This window comes from Malania oleifera, chromosome 7, assembly GCF_029873635.1.
Source record: "Malania oleifera isolate guangnan ecotype guangnan chromosome 7, ASM2987363v1, whole genome shotgun sequence".
Taxonomy (NCBI): Eukaryota; Viridiplantae; Streptophyta; class Magnoliopsida; order Santalales; family Ximeniaceae; genus Malania; species Malania oleifera.
Window position 1 is genome coordinate 31325498 of NC_080423.1, and position 22886 is coordinate 31348383.

The 22886-nt window shown below is 36.3% G+C and overlaps 1 protein-coding gene across 2 annotated transcripts in view; it reads right to left on the reverse strand.

Annotated features, from left to right (window-relative positions):
* The window catches only part of LOC131160297 (actin-related protein 2/3 complex subunit 2A), a 50308-nt gene extending 27689 nt beyond the window's left edge, over positions 1–22619 (reverse strand). Inside the window, exons 1-3 of one of the 2 annotated variants that reach the window (XM_058115792.1) lie at positions 22284–22619; positions 1332–1398; positions 899–1106 (exon numbers count right to left, since the gene is read on the reverse strand). In XM_058115792.1, the coding sequence (XP_057971775.1) occupies positions 899–1106; positions 1332–1398; positions 22284–22567 (559 nt within the window). In that variant the 5' untranslated portion in view covers positions 22568–22619. The remainder of the gene's footprint in view (positions 1–898; positions 1107–1331; positions 1399–22283) is intronic. The other variant, XM_058115791.1, reaches the window with a different exon arrangement.
* Positions 22620–22886: the final 267 nt, after the last annotated feature.

Here is a 22886-nt window from a genome sequence, read left to right on the forward strand (position 1 = left end):
TGCATTATCATCTATTTTAATATTACCTAAAGTTAATATTGTAAATTTCTATCATTTCTTTAAATTGAAAGCGAAATCAAAATCGAATTTTAAGTCCTTGATCCTTACAATTCATCTACTCAGAATCACTAATTGAACTAGACTAACACTTAAAGGGCAAAAATCTCCCAACACGCCTCCTTGTTAGTAGTTTCTGTAAACAATTCTAGATGATGAACTTGCTAAGTCAAAATCTAGCTCATCTCAATCCCAAGACTAAATCATCCTCATCCAAGGAGATTAGCCATGCTATCTAACTCTACAAGATTCAGTGTCAACTATTGACATGTTTTTCCTAAGGTCAAAAGAGGAATTTGCTATCCAAATTCAGCCACTTACAAGTGAGATGAAACTCAAATTTAATAGTTGTACACTTTGTAATCCAAGACAAATATAGATTAGCCATGCTCAAAAATTAAAAATTAGAAAGAAAAATGTATACCTTAGACCTTTCATTTTGTCCACATTATTTGAAACTGCCAAATATGCCAATAAAAAGAAGTGAGGGCTTCATTGCTTGGTCAAAAAGAGTTTCAATTCTCATTATTCCATAATCTATAAGGGCATGCCTGTGCAATGTGCACCTAAGGTCTATTTTACAGTGCCAAGCCTCATAGCATTACCTCTTCTAATCAAGCAGAACCCATCCTTCAATAAAATTCTAAACCATTGAACATGAATGGCATTAATGGCAGAAAAACAATTAAGAAGGTTTCATGCATAAAGAAAGGGGAAGCACAAACTTGAAATAGAAAACACCTCAAGCACAATCATAATAAGCAAGTATAAGAAAAAAAAGTTCACCAAACTTGACCTAGCCAGTCAGCAAATAAATAAAAATAAAATAAAATCACCCAACCTTCATCTGGAGGGAGTTTGGACAAATTAAGTTTCACTGTGAGATTAAATCCGTCCCTTGGAGGATCAAGAATTTGCACAATTACACTGTATGCAGCTTTTATAGCTTCGATGGCTCCAAATGGAAGCCCGCCATAAAAGACAGTTTCTGGAGGTGGTGTTGGTAACAATACAGACAAAAGCAAGAACTGAGGATTCTTCATTGATGCCTGGAAGATGTTCATAAGTGAGGTTTGCAGAAACAATCAGAGTCACTGAATTTATACAGAGAAGTTAATAACTAAGCTGGCAAATTCAACTTAACCCAAAGAATGTTCATCCCCACCCCTCAACAGAGAAGTGAATAACCAAGATTACAAATTTAAGTTAACTCCCAGATTGTATTCATTATCTTATCTTCAAAATAAATGGCAGACAAACAGGCTGTTAATCACCTGGACATGGAAGCGAATGTCGTCAAACTCAACCCAATGGTAATCCATTTCAACTCCTTTCTCTAGACTGCAGAATCAACATGGCAAGCATCAACATGCTTCAACAAATCATTACAATAACATGGTTCAAGTTCATGTACCTTTATAAGATTTTTAGTAATTGGCAATAAGAAAGAAGAAAAATAAAAACACAAACAAAAAAAAAAAAAAAGGGAAAACAGGTGTTAGCACCAATAAACATTCCAGAAGAGCAAGTGTTAGCAATCCAGTAATAGAATATCTTATCATGCCGTCGTACAATTTTAAATTTAAAAAAAAAAAAAAGCAAATTCTACACCCTGTACCAGGAGAGCAGATGCTGTTATAGTTCTCTGAAAAGCCTATGAAGCATGAAAGTTGCCAATACTTTGGGGATTTCAAATCAATAGAATACTAATCATCTATAAGTGTATCCCTTTTAATATTAAAACCAGTGGTTTTGCTAGAACACTTTTCGAAGAGTGTATAACTAAGGAACAAAAAAGATAAAATTAAAACAAGAACAATCTAGCCAGCCACCCAACTTTGCTGCCACCCAAATAGGAATCTTAAACATAGACAAAAAAACAAAAAATATGAAGATGCAAGTTGAAGCTGTGAATTCCAGGTGGCTTATCGGCGGTGACTATTTCCAGTGAATATTCCATTATAACGACCAAATGCACCTAAGGTTGAAGTCCTTTTCTCACTAACAACTTCTTTTAGATTTTGAATATTTGATTAAAGATTTGGAGATAATTGGGTTCAGCCCTAGAATCAAGGCTGACAGGAAGACTTTTAAGTTCAAGATTTTGGGGGACACAAAACTATTGCTTTCTATTACTGGAATTGCAGGGACAAAAATTGTCTCTCTTTCACTAAAGGGAACTCTTTTTCTTTTTATAGAAAAAGAAGAGATTTCATTAAAAAGAGAAGAATTTACAAAGAGGAGGATGAGACATCTCCCATCAAAATTCTAGAAAAATTCAGAAAAAAAAAAAAAAACTAAAAAAACAAATAAATACTATGAAATATCAAAACAAAAGATTCCTCCATTCTAACAACACTTCCGAAAGCCAACGCACCATAAAGAGGCCAAGTATTGAATCTTCTCCCAAACCAGCTGCCAATTCAATTTTTTGCCTGAAAAAATCCATGCATTACGCTCCAATCATAATCCCCACAGCTCTGTAAATATTCCACATTTCCAAAGAGCAGCCGTATCCTTCCTTCTTCCAAAACCCTCAAAATAAATAGTTAACATTCCTTCCACTGACATTGGACAAACCCAAGTTACTCCGAACATGGCAAATAATTTATTCCAGATGCTCCCCGCAAAATCAGTGTAAGACCAATGAGATGCCATTTCAAAACCCAAATAACAAAGAACACACACATCTAGAGATAAGGCCTTCAAAGGTCTCCTAATTCGCAACAGATTATTAGTATTGAATCTATTATGCACGGTGGCCAAATGAAAGCCTTAATCTTTGGGATGCTTTGGCCTTCCAAATAGATGAGTATAGAGGAAAACAAAAGTTGGAACGAGTCAAAAACTCAAAAAAAATATTTACAAGAATACACCCCGCTTGATCCAAAGATGTTGACTTTTTGAGTCCGATCCCTGTTTTGATGCTAACAAAGCACATGTTTCTTATGTGTGTAGTTAGCATGTGAACAGAGGTCCATTAATTTAACACACACATAAGGAAACGACGATGGAAGCTTGCAAGACTTAAAGCCTATACGATCAGGCGCATTCCGTAAAGTCAGAAGTGCAAAAAGAAGAAGAAGACGTTTATTTCTTATTGTAATTACATTTCATTTTTATTATTTGGTTTGTAATCATGCATACATCTTGCATGATATGATTTGAATGCTCAGACAAAACCGTAGACTTACTGTAGGGAACCAAAGGCCATAGACAGACCTTAGGACATTGAATTTTTCATTGAAAACCTTTTTTCAATAAAAGTTAACATCATATAAAGATTTTAAAATGTCCTTAGGGTTTAAATTAGGACAAAAACAGGTCTTCGGTCGACCGACGTTGGGCTTTTAGGCTTAATTAAAAGCCTCGGGCGACCAACCGATTTATGTGTTATAGCCCTCAATCGACCAAACACACTGTTGGCCAAAAGGTCAAATAGTTGACTGAAGCCTCAGGCAACCAAACTAAAAATGAATGTAGCTTCCACGGTCGACCAAACCCTAGTCACTGACTTTTCCACTGTCCCCGGGCGACCAAACTTGTAGTTCAAAAAGGCCCCAAGCGACCGAACCTTATGAATCAGTAGACCAAACCATACACTGGGCGCCCAAACCTACGAATTTGGGAAATCACCTTGTCCCAACCAATCAGTTCTCCCCACAGTCACCCAAACCCAAAAACAGCTTTGTGTCTGTTCGGGCAACCGGCCCTAAGGACAGGGCGACCAAAACTCTCGGGTTGCCAAAAAATAATTGCGGTAATTGGGGTTAAATTCTAATTAAACATTTTTAAAAATACCGAGCCTGTCCCTAACTGTCATATTTTTTAGAAAAATTACATACACCTCTTCATTTGCTTAGATTAGTAACTTTGATTAACTCTAAAATTCTCTCTAAACCTTTGTCAATCAAAGTTCTCCCAAACCAATTTTTATAGTTAAAATCATTCTTTTGGGGAAAATTTTTTTATCAAAACCTCTCCAAATCTCTTCCATGTTTTTACTTCAAAATCATTTTTGAGGAGAGTTTTTTATTTAGGGCATTTTACTTGCACATACTCTCACTTGTTCTTTATGTTCTAGAAATCATTTTTTTGAGAGTATTGTTTGCATTTCTCCTGGTTATTTATTTGATAAATATTTTAGGAGAAATTATTTATAGCACGAATATTTTCTTGAACTTAAAATCCCAGATTCTCCAAATATTTTTATTTGCAAAAATCTTTGTTCTAGAACATATTTATAATATTCACATATATTTTATTTGTGCATTAACTATTTGAAAAACACCCTTACTCTATTAAGCATAATGCATATCATTAGAGAGTGCATGTATTAAGCTTAAATGTGTACATTTCTACTTATATTTTTCAGAAACATTTTTATGTACAAAAATGATCTTATTGTATCGGTTGAATTCAGCCTATTAATTGAATCGGGGAGTCTCAGCCCCGTAAGTGAGACCAGTTCAGTTCAACCCGAAAATTGAACTGGGGAGTCTTCGCCCCGTAAGGGAGACAAGTTGGACTCAGTCTTATAATTGAGCTGAGGTTTACCTCGCCCCTTAAGGAGAGGTTGTAACGGCTTCTGCTCCACCCGTTTAAGTGAGCAGGGATAGTGGAATCATTGGGGGTATGCCCAAGGCGGGGACGTAGGCTGGTTTGGCTGAACCTCGATAACAAATCTTGTGTCGCTCTTTGACTATCTCATTTACTTTATGCACTTTAATTTCCATGTGTATGCTTGTTTACTTACTGTTATAATTATTTGCATGCACACATTTGAGTTAAATGAAATATACTGTACATGTGTATGCCTGAACTCATAGTTTAATTATTTTACATACACAGGTGTACATTGAATGGGATATGATTTGTGGTGAATTGGCGAAATGTTTGAATTAACCAAAAAGTTTTTAAAACCCAATTCACTCCCCCTCTTGGGATCACACCAAAGTCAACAGAACCCCAAGAGCAAGTACCCCTAGCTGAGGGAAGATGGCAATTGCTCAATAGCAACAAGGGGGAAAACCCCATCAAACTATATCATTTAGAAATCTTCTAAAATGAAAGTTCCAAGAAACCAAAGGGTAACCAAATCAACAAGAAAGAAAGAAATCATGCCATCCTACCCTATGCTCAATAAAAACATACAGGGATAAGATGTGGATAGAACACCATTCCCTAATCATGGATCTTTCCAAAAAATGAATCCAAGAACCCCTCCCCACCACAAAATTAATGTGAGAATTGAGTACGGGATAAATTTAAGAAATAGATCAGCCTGCACTGTCGGATGAACATTGCGAACTAACATTGGTATCCACCCATTCACACCCAATCCATGCTTACTTCTAATCACCAAGGGAGAACTCTTATTAGAAGATTGCAGATCAACTAAAGATTTTCTGATCTATTAAGGAGAACAGTACTTACGTGAAACTTTTTAGGGATTCAAGAATCCTTTTGTCAATGAGGCTTTGGTTGAATAGGATAACTTTCTTGCAGTTGATAATTTTATGGAATCTGGTGGAAATCAACCTGTAAGAATACCAGAAGGTGTTAACAAGATAAGCTGGCAGAGATCATTTAAAACAATGGAATCATTAGTGGTTGGTCAGCAGACGAAGAGGCACCTAACAGAATATGTACTGCCCAGAGATGTGCGGACTGTGGCTCTAAATGTTTGGTGGAGGAAAGTAAAAATGGGGGAGTAATGAAGGCCAGAAGTCAGTTCAGGAAAGAACAACAGAGGATCAGAGGCCTAAGCTAGCTGATTTATTGAAAAAAATGATGGTGACTTCAGTCAACAATGCTGGTTTTCCAATGTAAGTCACCCGAGTTTGAAGATGGTTTGGAAATGGGATATTAGCGGAGCATGAGTCTCGGCCCAATACGGGGAAGGCCAGGGAATGGATCGCTTTTAAATTCAATTTCTGTCAACAGTCAGAGGAATTTACTGTCCAACAATCTCACTCACTAAACTTCTGCCTTTTCTGAGAAATGTAACCTTGCTCCTAAGTTATAGCTTTGTCGTGGTGAATTTTTATGTTCCTAGTCTCCTTCCTTCTTCAGGTAATTTAAATTTGGCTCTTGTCGTCCTGATACTTTGGGAAATAATTTTTTGGTTGTCTGGGTGATGATAACTGTAAGTCTTGTAACAGAGGGATCTCATCCATTCATAGAGAAGTCATAGGTTGCCAAAATTTACCAAATTGCTCACATGGTTCAGGTTCTAAAGGAGATGTCATTTATCAAGCCTCTAGCAGGTGGGAAGGAGACTAGAGACCCATCTTATTTTCTCAATGATGCAAGTCTTTATTTGGTTACTCCTACTGAGGAAGAGATGGTGTTAGTGTACTCTAGAGGGGACAGTAGAAGTAGAATGAGAAAAAAAGGAGAGAACCTAAAAAAAAATTGAATGTATGATGAGGCAAAGATAGAAAAGGAGGGGTTATTAGAGGTATCCTATGAAGATTTTGATTTGTAAACTGAGAAGTCTAGTGGAAAGAATTAAGAAAGAAAAGAAGAATATTTGTCAGGTTTTAGTAGGTTGTAGGCCAGATATTGTTTTCATTCAAGAAAACAACTGAGTTCGGGGATGGCTTTTTATGAGTCATTAGGAACATATGTGCAACAAATGGGTTTGGTTGTCGTGTTTTGGCTCCTCTTCAGGAGGCATTTTAGTTGTTTGCAAAATGAGATTCTCTTCTAAGTGAATTCTACAGTATAGTCCTTTTCTGTGTTTGTTCTCTCATACATTAGCAGTAATGGAGAGTGGTGACCCTTGCCTTAGGCCTACTATTTGGGGGCTCCAGAATCACAGCTAGTATTAGAGGATTTGATGATTTTGTTAGAGATCATGATTTGAGAAATTTTCTTTTGTCTAATGCACAGTTACTGGGTCTTACTCATGGAATAAAGAAGTTGCATCTCATATTTATTGATTCCTTTTCAGTGCAGCAGAGTAGGAGGAAATTTGTTTCTTAGATTAATCCTAGTTTTATTTCTTTGACTGCTCACCAGCTGGGGGTGGTTTTGTGGATGGGATACTCCTCTTTTTGATGTTTTTCCATGCTTATATCATCTTTCCACAATTCATGATGCTCCCCATTACAAATTTTTATAGTCAGCCTGACCCTAATATCTCTTGGAATCTCCAGTTCTTTTGTAAATTTAATGATAAAGAGGTAGCTGACTTTAGTTCTTTGAGTTCTATTCTCAATTTGTGTCAAGGCCTCTCTTTTTTCCAGAGAAGAGACTTCGGTGTTCTGATAATTCTGGTATTTTTTCCCCAGTAAATCTTTTTTTTTTTTTTTTCTGACCGCAAAAGAATTCATTATAGATAGAAAAAGGATGTACAATCAGGAGAAGAGACACCACCTTAACAAAGTCTGGGAAACCCCAAGGAAATCAGCACATCCTAAGAAGTCAACAGAGCAAGCCAATCCTGCTTAATATCTGAGAAGCATATGCCCTTGAAATTACCATTACCCACGCAGCACAGAGAAGCCAGAAAATGAATGTTCTCCCGCACCAACAAAAATGCTAATTTCTTCCCCGAAAATACATGTGCATTATGTTCCTTCCATAAAACCAAAAATACTGCAAATAAAGCACTAATCCATAGCGCTTTTCCTTCTTTCTTCCTCCCAAAACCAAAAAAATATATTGTCAAAAACTCCTCCACTATCTCTGGACAAACCCAACTTTCTCCAAATAACCGAAAAACTTGTTCCAAACTTTCCATGCAAAATTACAATGCAAGAAAAGATGTGGAACAGATTCTGAGCAGTTCAAACAAAGCACGCAAATATCTGAAGAGAGGGCCTTTAAAGGCCTCCTAATCTGCAGCAAGTTATTAGTATTTATTCTATTAAGCACAAATAAAAGCTTTGATTTTAGGGGGGATTTTAGCCTTCCAAATAGTTTTATAGAGAGGGAAGGAAAAGTTAGTGCTGATCAAGAATTCACAAAAAGGTTTGCAAGAATAGACCCCCAAGGGGTCCAAGAGCCAAGATCAACTATCAGCTTCCAAAAATACTTTACAATTATTCAACAAGACCAACAATGAAAATAACTCATCTGTTTCCCTATCATTCAAAGATCTCCTAAAATGAAAATTTCAAGAAGGTAAAGGACCATTTGGATCAACAAGGAAAGAGGAAATGAAATCATTTTGTCCTAAGCTCAATCAAAAGAGGCAAGGAAAAGAGGAGGACAAGACATATTCCACCACCAAAGGTCTTTCCAAAAGCAAATTTTACACCACAACCTAACACAAATTTAGTATGGGGAATAAAGAGAGGATAAATCTGAGAAATAGCTTTCCACTGACTTTCTGAAGAGCATCTATAACCCAAATTGGTATCCCACCCATTCCTGTCAAGTTTTTATCTTGTTCGGAACAGATATTCCTTCCATTTTCGCATAAGTTTATTTAGAAAGCCTGGGTTCCTTTTAAAGTTAAGGCTTTAGTTTCATGCATGATTTTGAATCAAATAAATTGTATACAAAAGAAGAGGCCTAATAAAGTTTTGTGACCTGATGCGTGTATTATGTGTCATCAAAGAACTGTTCGTCTTTTTCAAGCATTGCCTAAGGTTTGGAAGTTGTGGTTTTTTCTTTAACATAGTAGTATTGAGTGTGCTTACTACTATGAAAGTGTTGTTTCTCTTGATATTTGAGCAATGGAAAGATTGTAGGATTTTGTGGGATAATGATTTAATGACTATCTTATAGTACATTGGTAGAGCCCTATAGCTTGGAGTCTTTAGAACAAACTTTTGTTTCTAGGAGAGAGTTACATGTGCCCTTATTCTTTGGAGGCCTTATAGATAGTTGATTTCAAAGGTTTTGGAAGGCATAAAGATGTCAGGACCTTGTAGGGGTGTTCTACTTTTGTTGTTATCCAGGTTATTTGGTCAAAGAAAAATGCCATATTTTTTTAGAACATGGGTCTTATGTGGATTTGATTTGGGACTGGACCATATTTCTAGCGCCCATTTTAGTGAATGAGCGTTCAAGTGTTTTGATAAGATGGTTCTTGCTGATATTCATCATGATTGACTGGCTCTTTTAACCTAGACTAAGATTTGTTCTTGTATTACCTTTTTCCGCTTTTTTTTTCTCTTCTGCCTTTGAGGATTTCTCATCCTCTTTGTACATCCTATTTCTTAATATATTTCTTTTATAGCCAAAAAAATAAAAGAAAGGCATTCGAGAGTCATTGGAGATACCACCATTCCTCTTCATTTGCTTTGCGATTAATCTCACGAGCCAAACACTTCACACTGTGTGAAGGGTCGTGCAACACTAGTTGTAGCGCACAAGCTTAACTAGTCAACCGAAAGTAAATCACAAGTTCACCATATGCAAAAGTTCGCAATCATCAAACACAAATTAGGTGAAAGCACTAAACAAACACGAAAGTAAGCATGAAAGTCAACTGGTCAACTGCCTCAACATGAATGGCAAACTCAAGATGAGAAGATGGTAAAATGCGGTTGAGATATTGGTCGAAACATATCAACAGAGTCATCACTAACCTATTTCATCCAAGGTGGGGTTAGAAAACCTATTTAATTACTACCGATTGATTTGGTCAACTAGCTACACCTTGGGTCCAAGGAACAAATAGTCGGAAGTCTACAAACCAAAGTCAAGTTCAAGAGTGCATTTATGTGAGGGGAAGGTATTAGCACCCCCTACGCACTTGTTCTACGAACGATACCTACTAAGTTAAGCATAATCACCAATCTACATTTATTGTCCTTTGATTTGGTTCACATTACCTTTCCATTAAATGTTGTTCCACCTTGCATTCCCACGACATCACAATTTGGAACACAAGGGCTCCCTTGGCCCAAGAAAACCAACAAAGGGTGTTATTGTGTCCCCTTATTGCATCCATCGTCAGATTATTTAATTATGATATTTTTTGTCTCTATTCATTTTAATTCATCCACAACTCAGACAGAGTCTCGAAGCTCATCATGCCATAAATTCAAGCACAACATATATAAATGAAATGACACGTGCAATAGAAGCAACAAGGAAGGAATTGAGCTCGCATGCATACCATTTAATCAAAGCAAACCAACACATCGTCTCTGTGAATTAAATTGAACTCATAATCAGCTTTAATATCCCACACACAAAAATAAGAGGAAACAACATTATGTACAAAATGCAAAGCCACATTTACCTTCAAACCCTTTTTTTGTGCTTTTCACCCTTTGAACCTATTCTAAGCTTACACCAATGTGCTAAACAATCCTAAAACTCAAATAAACTATTAGGGAACAAATAGAAATGTTTTGCCATTTTATTTAAATTTTCTGCAATTTTTTTTTTTTTTTAACCAATTAATAACAATTTAAAATGAGGCAAAATCCAAATAAATAAATTAAATTAACTAAAAATAACTGAAAGCTAAAAAAAATCCAAAATTTAAAGGAAGAACTCCAAAGCATTTTTATTCAAAGGCAAAACAATTCTAAATTGCTCAAAATAGCAAATCCTTAATTAAAAGAATTTAAATTGAAGAAAATATTTACATAATAGAAAATTTTTAAAAATTATGATAATTATTCCAAAATGATAGATTAGGTACAAAAGAAGGGGAAAGAGATATATTTAAACTTGCTAAAACTAGAGAAAGGAAGAACAAGGACTTAAAAAATGTAAAATGTATAAAAAGTGAGGATGATATTGTCTTGGTTAAGGACGAAGATATTAAAGAAAGATGGCGAAGTTACTTTAGTAAGTTGTTTAACGAAAAGCAAATAGAAGGCTTAAACTTAGAATTGTCAAATGAAAAAAAGACTAAAAATATAATATTTATTCGCAAAATTAGAATTAACGAAGTTAAGTTTGCACTAAAAAAGATGAAAAATAGGAAAGCTATGGGACTAGATAACATCCCAATTGAAGTTTGGAAATGCTTGGGTGATAACGGAATTATATGATTAGCTAATTTATTTAATACAATTGTAAAAACTAAGAAAATGTCAGATGAATGGAGGAAAAGTACTCTAATACCTATATACAAAAATAAAGAAGATATTCAAAATTGTAATAACTATCATGGAATTAAACTTATGAGTCATACGATGAAACTATGGGAAAAGGTAGTTGTATAAAGATTAAGGTTAGAAACGAAGATCTCTGAAAATCAATTTGACCTTATGCCTAGGAGATCTACCACAAAAGCTATTTATCTTTTAAGAAGATTAATGGAAAAGTTTAGCGAAAAGAAGAGGGACTTGCATATGATATTTATTGACCTTGAAAAAGCATATGATAGGATACCTAGGAAAGTTCTATGGTGGGTTTTAGAAAAAAATGATGTATGTTGTAGGTATACCGATGTCATTAAGGATATGTACGATGGAGTAATGACTAGTGTAAGGACTATAGATGGAGAAACTAGAGAATATCCAATTACCATAGGTGTACATCAAGGATCAGCTTTGAGTCCTTATCTTTTTGCTTTAGTGATGGACCAGTTGACTAAGAGTATTCAAAAGGAGGTTCCATGGTATATGTTGTTTGCAGATGATATTGTATTAATTGAGGAATCTAGGGACAGAGTAGAGGCTGAGTTAGAATTATGGAAAGAAACTTTGGAATCTAGAAGCTTTAGGATAAGTAGAAATAAAACAGAATATATGAAATGTAATTTTAGTAATGATAGGAGGAATATTGGAGACAAAGTTAAACTTGATGATAAAGAAATAAATAGCACTTGTAGATTTCGATACCTTGGATCTATTATGCAAGCTGAAGGAGAAATTGAAGATGATGTAATACATAGAGTTAAAGCAGGTTGGGTAAAATGGAGAAGAGCTTCAAGTGTGCTATGTGATCATAGAATACCCTTAAAATTGAAAGAGAAGTTTTATAGGACAGCTAAAAGACCAGCTATGCTATATGGATCGAATGTTGGGCGACGAAGAAACATAATATCCAAAAAGTAAAAGTTGTCGAGATGAGAATGTTTAGATGGATGAGTAGTATAACATTGAAAGATAAATTAAGGAATGAACATATTCGTGGTAAGTTAGGTGTAGCTCCTATAAAAGATAAGATAACAGAGGGACGACTCAGATGGTATGAACACTTGCAATGTAGGCCACATAGTGCACCTGTGAGAAAGAGTGACTTAGTTAATGTGAGGGGCAGTAGAAGGGGTAGGGATAGACCTAAAATAACCTGGGAAGAGATAGTGAGTAAGGATTTAATATCCCTGAATCTATCAAAAGAAATGGTCCATGATCACATAAATTGGCAGAAAAGAATTCATATAGCCTACCCCACTTAGTGGGACTAAGGCTTGGTTTTGTTGTTGTTGTATTCCAAAATGAAAAGGATTTTTTTCCGATTTTTCTCCAGTTTTTCAGAATTTTTAACAATGAAAATCTATTTTAAAATGATATTTTTTCTAAAATTTAAATAGATTAAATGAAATTAAAAAAAATAAAAATAAAAACTAGAAAACCAGTCAACTAGTTCACATGGACCGGTCGACTGGACTACTTGCTTAAGTTATCACGCAAGGTTTTAAATAATGGCCGTTAAGCTACATAACAGCCATTAAGTAACTGAATTCCAAAGGCCCTGACACTGATATGCACTGCTATAGCGATGAGGGAAAAAATCAGTCGTAATGGCCATTGTGCTTCCATAAGAGGCCGTAACAAGCATTATGCTTCCGTTAAGGGCCATTACACCCCGCTACACCCATTACACCATCGTCCCCTGCCGACAGCCCTATATACTGAAAAATACCTCATTTGTTCCTGATTTTTCTGAGTTCAGTTTTTCTCCCTCTCCCCAAGGTCATCAAGGTTAGATCTAGAAATCTACGGCTGCCAAAACAGATATTTATGCCTGAAATTGCATCTGAAGGTGATCTACAGCATGCCCTTCTCTTTGTCTGAAATTTTGTCCATTTGGGAAGAAATTTGTTGCTGTCTAGAAGTGATTTGGGTAGATATAAGTAAGAAATCAAGCTAGAAACTTGGGATTTGGGTAGATCCAAAGAGGGTTCGAGGGTGGGAGGCACTTCATGTTCGTGAGCTCCTGAGTCCCAACTTCTGTTCATGGGTTTGCCTACTGTCAGCATGTACAATTTATCCCACCCCAATCTTTTTCTTTTTTCGCTAAAGCAAATTAAGCAGCTTATGAGCTTAACTAATTAATTTGCCATTTATGACTTAAGCTTAAACAATGCTTATAGCTTAAGTGCTTGATTATTGATTTGCAACTTATAGCGTAAGCTTATGCAATGTCTATAGCTTAATTATTTCCACTTACTACTTAGTACTTAGTTACTCATACTTTTAATTGCTAATTTGATACGCTTATAGATTAATTGATTAATTGGCTTAATGGGCCTAAATTGCCTAATCCCTGATGGCCTAAATTGCTATGCTTAGTAACTGATATTTTGAATATTGGAGTTTAACAGTTAAAATTATCAGAAAATACCAGAAGATATGCAACTAGTAATTACTAAGTATTAAATTTACAATGAAACTACTATTTATTTGTTCTTAAATTGCTTAATGAGCCTAAATTGCCAAACCCCTAATGTCCTAAATTTTTATTTATTGACTTATTGTTATTTTTAATAATTAAATTTAATAATTAAATTTCAAGAAAATATAAAATTATATGTAACTATTAAATGTAACTATTTCACATACTAATGCTAATTAATTTCATGTATATGTATAATTGTATATTGACTCGTTTTATGTCTCCACTTAATTGGTTTTCATTTTCAATTACATTTCTAAATTTTTTAATCATGAAAGTAGTGTAAACTGTAAAGTATAAAAAGTAAGACTTTTCCTGTAAACAGCACACTAAAATTAATATAAAATCATGTTGCATATTAAAAAGTGTAGGTTAGTTGAATGAAAGCAGTCAAAATTCATTAAAAATCATGTTTTAAAGGATTCTAAAGCTTATTCTTTAATTTTGGCATGGTTGTGCATGCATGAAAAAAATTCACAATCGCTGCAACCACTTCCCCTTACGTAACATTCACTTGTACCGCATCCCAAAACACCCATGACCGTTACGTGATGTTAACCACGACCGCGATTTAAAACCATGTTATCACATGAACATCACATCCGAATACTGTAGATACCCTTCTTCCTTGCTAGGGTTTCCTGCAAAACCCTAGCCTCGCCCAGTACCGGGCTGGGGCCACTGCCAAACCTTTGCCTCTACTGGTCACCTTTGCTGTCGTTACTTGCTGTCATGGGCTACTGCTGGTTCGCCTGAGCACTGAAGTCGCCTGATAAAGGCTCCTACCCGGCATGCTGCAGCTTCCTGATCTTCTCAAGCCATCGTCACCCATCCACTATCACCATCGCCAGGACCATGGTCATCAGCTACAAGTGAGATCTTCCTCTTCTTCTTCTTCTTATAGTGGTGGATATGAAGTCCTTCACTTCCTCTCTCTCTCACATGCGTTAATGGGGGTGCTAGGCAGCGGAGCTGAAACTTGAAAGAGCTCACTGCATTCTATCAACCTACCTTATTCTTTTGTCTCAAAGATCCTCAAAACAAAAAGCACTCAACATACATTTTTTAGCAAATATTAAAGCCTAAACAAAGCGCATTCAGGACAAAAGGGCTTCTCAACCTTAACATGAGCTTGGGATGAAAATCATGACTGAATGCAAACATGCATGCAACAAAACTCACAACTTTAACGATCCCGGAATCAAGATTTCAGAAAACACAACCTTACCAATCAGAGAATCAAGATTTTTTAAATTTAACGCATACTTCGAAAGAATCATAACTTAATACTACCACCTATCATACTCAAGAATACAGCATGCTCAACCTTTGTCTTCTTCTACTCATGGAGATTTATAAGAATATGAGAGAGCTAGGTTAGGACTCATACCTTATTTTCTCAAGGAGTTTGAATAAAAATAGAAAACCCAATGCTATGAATCCGAAGTGAAAATAGATTCTCTTCTTTTGTCAACGTTTAACTCCTCATTAATTTCTCAACCAAGTTTCTTGAACATGTGCTCTCTCACCCTTGTGAATCCTTGAATTGGATGTCTTCTCCAACAAAATTCAACGTGTGTCTTCTTGAAATTCTAAGTGTGCAGCCTCCTTGAATTGAACGTATGTGTGTTGTGTCCCTTGGTTCCCATCTCTTTCAATTGAACGTGTATCCTCCAAGTGCAATTGAGCATGTGTAGCCACCTTCTCTTGAGCCTCCTTGATAAAACATGTCCCCTCATTCTTAAGCCTTACTTCCTTTTTATAGAGCAAGGGAAGCAAGGGTTTTGCCCTAGACCCCTACTTTCCAAAAACACCCTGTAAGGACAAGGAAATACCTTCCTTGTCCTATAAGGATGTTTGGAAGCAAGTCTCACCTTATCCTAAGGGAAAATCCTTAATTAAATTAAGGATAACCCCCTATTTAACAAGGTTAAAGTCCTTAAACCCAAAAAAGTGAAATTAAGAATCTCAATGTTGAATTGCACAAGTAATGACTGAGAGAAATGTGAAGGGATCTTAATTAATTGCTTCATGAGCAATTAATACCTTTTATCTTCCAATGAATTGAGAAATTTTGCAGTTTATTCAAATCAAACCTGAACAAAACTAGGTGTCTACAATCACATCTCCGCAAGCAATGTGTGTTCAGCGAGGCAGGCAAGCAGGCTAAACACATTTTACAATAGCTAGTCAGTTTTGCATTGAATGATGAACACTCACCCTCCCTCTCCTAAAGAGTTTTCTATGCCATTCTCACTCATGCACCAAGAAATGTCAATGTCAACAAGGGAGTTCTTAATAAGGCATTACTCTTCCAAAGGAATAAAACCTACACTAATATTTACATGATCGTTGCATCCAATGTACACAAGGCAAGTGGTCAAAAGCACGCATAATACCCTAAAAAAGCTTGACTCGTGACATTCTCACCCCACATAATGCAGTCAATCTCATTGTAGACTCTTAACACTAGGCACTCTTCAACTTTGACATGAATTCTTAGTGAAGTGGAAGGGTCTTGGACATGAATAACTTTGTCCACAATTGGTTGCACGTCTTCTACTGAATTTTGTTAATTTATTCATATCCAAGACCCTTCCACTTCATTAAGAATTTGTGTCTTTATCGCCTTGATGATGTGAACTCAAAGGATTTATTCAACTTCTTGTCTATCAGTTTGTGATGTCTTCAATGGTGTGCTAGTCAATTAACTACACATCGGAACTTTAATGTCGACAATGAATGGATTGAGGAAAACATAGGGTTCCCCTTCATCCAAACCACAAAATCAACCTTGTAACAGGCTTTCCTAAAGTTTGGCCAAGATTGGGACTAGACCTTCATATTTGCGAAGTTGTATCCAATCTCGACCCCATGGTGACTTGATATATTATGAATAGAACTAAACAAGCACCAAGTCACCCACATCGAAGTAAAACTGTCTTCTCCTCTAGTATGCACATTTCCACATCCAGTTAGGAGCTTTCTCCATGTAGGCTTGGGCAATCTCCATGTTCTATATCCATTCTTTGATGAAGATGTACATTGTACTATTGGTCAACTAAGGTAAAGCTTGTAACAAGCTCGCAGAGTCTTACTTGTTTTTATCTCTTTTAGGCATTGAAATAGATTTGAGTCACGTTGATTAGTTGCACTCGCATCTTCTCAGCAATAGAATGGCACAAGTACTCCTCTAGTACCCAATTGAATCTCTCACCATCATGGGTGACAGTTCGAAGAGATGCCAAGTTGTGAACCAAGGATTCTAAAAAGTTCTAACCAAAAGTACCCCGTGAGTGTTGTCTTGGTAACTAATGATATCTTTGAGAACACCCCAATACTTCACCATATGCTTGAAGAACAATTATGATGTCTCTTGTTGAGCAATACTTGATGCTGGTATGAAAATATCTAAGTTCAAAAACATGTTTATAACCACAAATATAGACCCAATGTCCCCGATTCTAGGCTACTTGGCCATGAAGTCAAGTGAGACACTCTCCCACGGTCTTGTTGGTACTTAAGGAGGCTCCAACAGCCTCTCCTGGCAAGTGAGATAGACGCAGGTAAAATCAACCACCTCATCTCACATGTGTAGCCAAGTACTACCTCTACTTAGCAACGCCAAGGTCCAAGCCATCCTGGGTAGCCTATCCACATGTTGTTCTGCAATAATGTCTTCCTTGCATCACCAACTCAAGGAACAAGGAGCCAGTTACCATGTTTCCACAGTAAACCATCCTCTAATCAAAACTAACACTTGTTGTCTTCTTACACCAACTTCACAAGGTTCACGGCAACTTGATCTTTGACAAGGTTCTCCTTAATAGACTCCAATGTTGTTGTGGTAACTTTACTTACTGTCAAGTTAGTTGCCATTTTAGTCTTTCTAGTTAATGCATCTGCAAGTCTGCAGCCTAGTTTGTTCATCCCACCTTGTGCTCGAAGAAAAAATCAAACTCCAATGGAATTCTTACCAATGACACTACTTAGGAGATATCATAGGCTTAAAATTAAAAGAAATGGCTGACAACCGACATCCATTTTCACCATGAATTTAGACCCAAGCAAGTAATGCCACCACATTAAAAAACAATGAATCACTACTTGCATCTCTTTTCTTTTAAGTTGTGTACTTCTGCTCAACTTTACTAAGCTTATGACGATCTTACACAACAAGATGCCCATCTTATAACGAGACTACAGCAAGGCATAGTCAAATGCATCTATCTGTACCTCAAAGGGCTTCAAGATGTTTGGAAGAGCAAGTATTCAGTCCCTCATCAAAGCTTCCTTCAAGTTGTTGGATCCACCTACAACCCTTCTCTGACAATTTAGTTAACAGAGCAATCCTCCTCAAGTACACCCCTTAATAACCTTACAACAGTAGTTGGTGAGTCTACGAAAGGGATGTAGCTCCTCAACTATCATTGAGATCTTCCAATCTTCACTAGCCCTCACATCCTCCATATCCATTTGAATACGACCTTTTTCAATCACATGACCAAGGAATTTAATATTGTTCTAAGTATTTCTCTATCTTCACATATAGGTTATTCTCCTTCATTCTATCAAACAATTTTGGCAAATGCTCTCGATGTTCTTCTAAAATGTCATCAAGGTATATCACAACAATTGTGTTCAGGTAGTCAAGGAACATATGATTCATCAGCATGCATAAGTCATTAGTGCATTCTCGAAGGCCAACAAAAAGAATTCATAAGCCCCTCCCACATTACCCAAGTACTCTTCGACTTATCACCTTCAGCTATCCTCACGTATAGTAGCCTAATCGCAAGTTTAATTTGATGAAGTACTTGGCATGACTTAATTTATCACCTTCAGCAATCCTCGCATGATAGTAGCCTAATCACAAGTTTTTAGTGTGATGAAATACTTGGCATGACTTAAGTTGTCACCTTTAGCTATCCTCGATTCCTCGCATGATAGTAGCCTAATTGCAAGTTTAGTTCGATGAAGTAGTTGGCATGACTTAACTCATCAAACAAATCAACAATTGGAACAGGATATTTGTTGCACAGTGTCACTCTATTGAGCATGGGGTACTCCATGCACATTCACATACTTTTGTCATTTTTCCTTTAAAACAACACCAGTGCTTCGATCGGTGCTCTCTAAGGCCTTACTCGCTTCCAATAATGATAAAAATAGATGTAGGAATAACAAAAGAAATTCACAAATAAAGACTGAGATTTCATAACAGTGTTTTAACAACCTTTCTTGATTCAAATAACTACTTAATCCTCCAAAATCATAAAGAGATTACGGTTGTTTCTAGGTAAAACAAAAAATAAGGCTATTTCTAGGCACAAACAACGAGTTAATCCTCATATTAGTACTTGTTTTGGGTTCGGCATTGTTTCAAAACAGCAATAGCAACAGCAACTTTCTACTAGCCTATTGCACCTTTAGCAAATGGAGGGATTGTTAGGCACCACAGGGTTGAATCCTCAAAACCCCAACCTCCAAATCATCAAACCCTAGTTGGTCTGGGCTTGAGCACTCAAGAGAAATCTTCTCAAAGATAAATGCCAAAAGATCTCCTAGAAAAGTGGTTGAAGACATTTCTACTAGGCATAAAGCTTCCAAAAGAAGCCAACTCTTATTTGCACATAAACCCCTCTAAAAACCACTTATCTTCTAAAGCCCCACCAAATAACTACCACCACAACAATACTTCAAAATATTACAAAAATGACCCCCCAAAACTAATTTGCCCAAAATAAACCCAAAATTTTTGAAATTACCAAAATACCCATAGCACCCACAAATAACAACACTTGACATAAACAGAAAATTAAATTAAGGTTGCAAAATTGCATCAAATAACACATCAAATTAAATTGGTAATTCCTAAACTCTAATGTGTCATCCAATATGTGACCCTTTAGCATAGGGCTTCATGCTAATAATAACTCAATCTCATGCTCCACACATCGTCTTGAAGGAAAATTGTACAGTAGCTTATCTAATATCACAACTTGGTATTCCTAGAACACAACTTCAATGACAATAGGTATTAGCTCTTGTCCTACATCTTCATATACAACCCACAAAGCAAGTTAAGTCTATTCTCCCCTTCTCAAGCCTTCTTGAGTTGCATGGCAAGGAAGAACTTCTCATCATCTCCCTTTCGCCAGATCTTGCACCATGTATGCACCCACTTGCATCCATCAGGCAAAGAAAATAGCGAACAGCATTGGTACCACCCTAGTGTCCCTTAAGAATTCCATTCCAAATATTCCCTAGAAATCGTCCATCATATTCGTAGCAACATGCACATGTCCTGCCGACCAAGCTTTATATTCACTTGCTTGGCCACTCTCAATGCACGTTGCATTGCAAAGTTAACCACTTTTATGTGTCCCAAGTCTTTGTCCAACTTCATGTTGAGTCACTTCTTCACTTTAGCATGAGTACTCTTCCCCTTTTTTTCACTAAGGCATTACAAGCAGTCACAAGCAAGCATGATGCCCTAAACAAGCTTGGCTCATAACACTATTACTCGCTTTGGGTTCAATAGTTCATGCTTTTGCAGGACTTCCTTTAAGTTATATTCAAAATTATTGGAGAATTGTGATATATTGAATTTTTACTTGATTTTATTGAGTAGATTATATTTTATTTCTTTCTTTTTAGTTTTTGATTCTCAAGTGTGGACTTTTTTTTTTTGTCTATATCATTTCTCTTCATATAATCTTTCTTTTCTTATCAAAAAAAAAAAGGCATACTAGTGCTCTTGATTGGCACTAGTTCAAGAAATCCAAGCCACTAGTAAATTTCCTTCAATGCCTATCAATTATATTAACATACACAACTTAATGAAAAGAAAAAAGGGAATGTCAATGGCATTCTTCATCAAAAGAACCGGAAGAAGTAAATTGATCAATAACTCATCAATTATCAAGTTATTAGCTCAATACTTCAACTTTGGACATCGAACTCCTTCATAGTGATGATGAATTAAAAACCAAAAAGAAAAGGGAAAAAATTCCCAAGATTCCAAACCATGGTTATTAATAATGACAGAATTTAAATTTGTGTTTTTCTATGCATTAACGTTTGGAAATCCTCACAGGACTAGCAACTAATCATTCAAGTCAGAAACAAGTGAATTAACGTGCAAGAGGAATTGAATTTTGAATTATGAAGCTAACCTAACCCATCATCCTTGACCAATGCTAAGAACTAGCGCAACATACCTAGTCAACTACTTGCTAAACTTGCAAATACAAGATTAGTAACATTATTTTTCATGTAGGAACAAACTTATTTAACAAAAAGACAACAAAACAACACATGACTCATCCAACATTGTAATATGCGACTGCTATTTATTACAGAACTCAAGAAATTTTTAAGTAGACATGAAAAGTAAGTAAAGCAAAGTGTGGATGGAGCTTTTTTAACAGAAAAGGTTATGCTTGGGAGTTTGGAGGGTAATGGAAGTGTGGGCAAGTAGAGTTGGGATGATTACCTTCCCTGTGGATGCTTTATGTAGCTTGGGAAGGTAAATATGGGAAAATTACCCTCCTTTTGTTTTGCCTACGTAGACAAGAAGGAAGGAGCAAGAAAAAAATTATAGAATCTATTATCTTTCCCTCCCAAACCCAATTTGAGGAGAAAGCATTTAAAGATGTGTTATCGATGCATTACCATTCAGCAATATCCAACCATATTAGCAACTAATCAAATCAAGTTAGAAACAAGTGAATTCAAGTGCCAGGGGCATTGAATGGTGAACTTTGAAGCCAGCTTAACCCATCTAAGCATCTAAACTTGTCCAATTCCTAAAACCAGCGCACCACACCTAGTCAATTATTCTTTTAACATTGCCAGCACAAGATTAGTAACATTACTTTTCCTAAGGGATGAATTTATTTGAGCAACAGGGAACCAATAACATATAATTTCTCAACCACTGTAACGTGAACTTAATTCTATATTTAACAGAAAGCTCCTGTATAAATTTTTAAATGAACTTTGAAAGAAGTGGAGCAAAGCTGCCGATGAAGCCTTTATCAAATAAGCTATGTTCTGAATTGGAGGAGAAACAACGTGAAGGATTGGTAGGGGAGGGGAAGTAAAGGCGGGTTGTTAGTTGTTAGTTGTTAGTAGTTACCCTCCCCTTGCTTGGACGTTTTACAGAGCCTATTACGTTCCCATCCCAAAAAACGAAATTTGAGGAAGCAATTTGTGGGGATCGGAGGAGAAGGGAGGCGTTTGTGCACCCTCCTTTTCCCTTCCCAGCCTCGTTCAAAATGAAAAACGAACCAGAAAGAAATAATAATAAAGAACTATTCCCAAACAAAAACAGCTCCTAATGGAAAGAAACTCCAAAATAAGCTAATCTGAAGATGCATTCAGGCACAGCAAGAGGGAGGCAGGAGCAAAAAATCAAAAAGGGCGTGAATAAAAACGATAAAAGCTTATGCTTAAACCAATAATATCATCGTCATCGTACTCACTGTGGTGATTATTTAAGAGACGAACACTTCTTAAAGCTACATACAGATGATAGCAGATGAAGAAAGAAAGGAAAGAAATAAAATAAGCCAAATGATCGAAGGAAAAGGAAAGCAGGTGGATATGTGAGATGAAATCCAGAAGAAAGGAATGGAGGAAAACAAAACGAAAGAAATGAACAGAATAAAACTCACTTCTGAATCCGATTTAGCAAGATCTGCAAGAGAAATCTCGAAGAAGACTGCAATAGAATCATCGCATTCGAAATTTCTCTCCGTCTCCCTCCCTCCCTTCTTTTCCGTGTGTTCGCGTCCGCAGTAGAGCTTAATTGGAGCTGGAGAAAGGGTCCTCTTTGCTTGCTGGGCGGGGAAGACTGGAATTCTTTTACGAATAGACGAATAGGCCTCCGGCAGAGCCTGACCGGATCAGACCGCTTTGTCTTTCCAATTGTATTGCCAAACGTGCCACCCACTACCATGTGAATTTCCTACTTCCCACTATTTTTAGGTATTAGTAAAGACCCATGCAATGTGATGTGTGATAGTTCCCAAATTTTTATTTATTTGTGATGTTTGTGTCAACCACTATTCACTAGATCAAATTTATAGAGTTTTTTCCCCAAATTAACTTTTTTAAAAATATATATATTAAATAATACCTCTTTCCGGAAAATATTTTTCGAAATAATTTTGACGTAATCTAACTACTTAGAGTAGTGAGATTTGGTTGTCACGCGTCTTTACGAGAATGGGTTTGGCATTTAAATCTCGCTACTTTGAGTAGCGAGATTTTCTTGG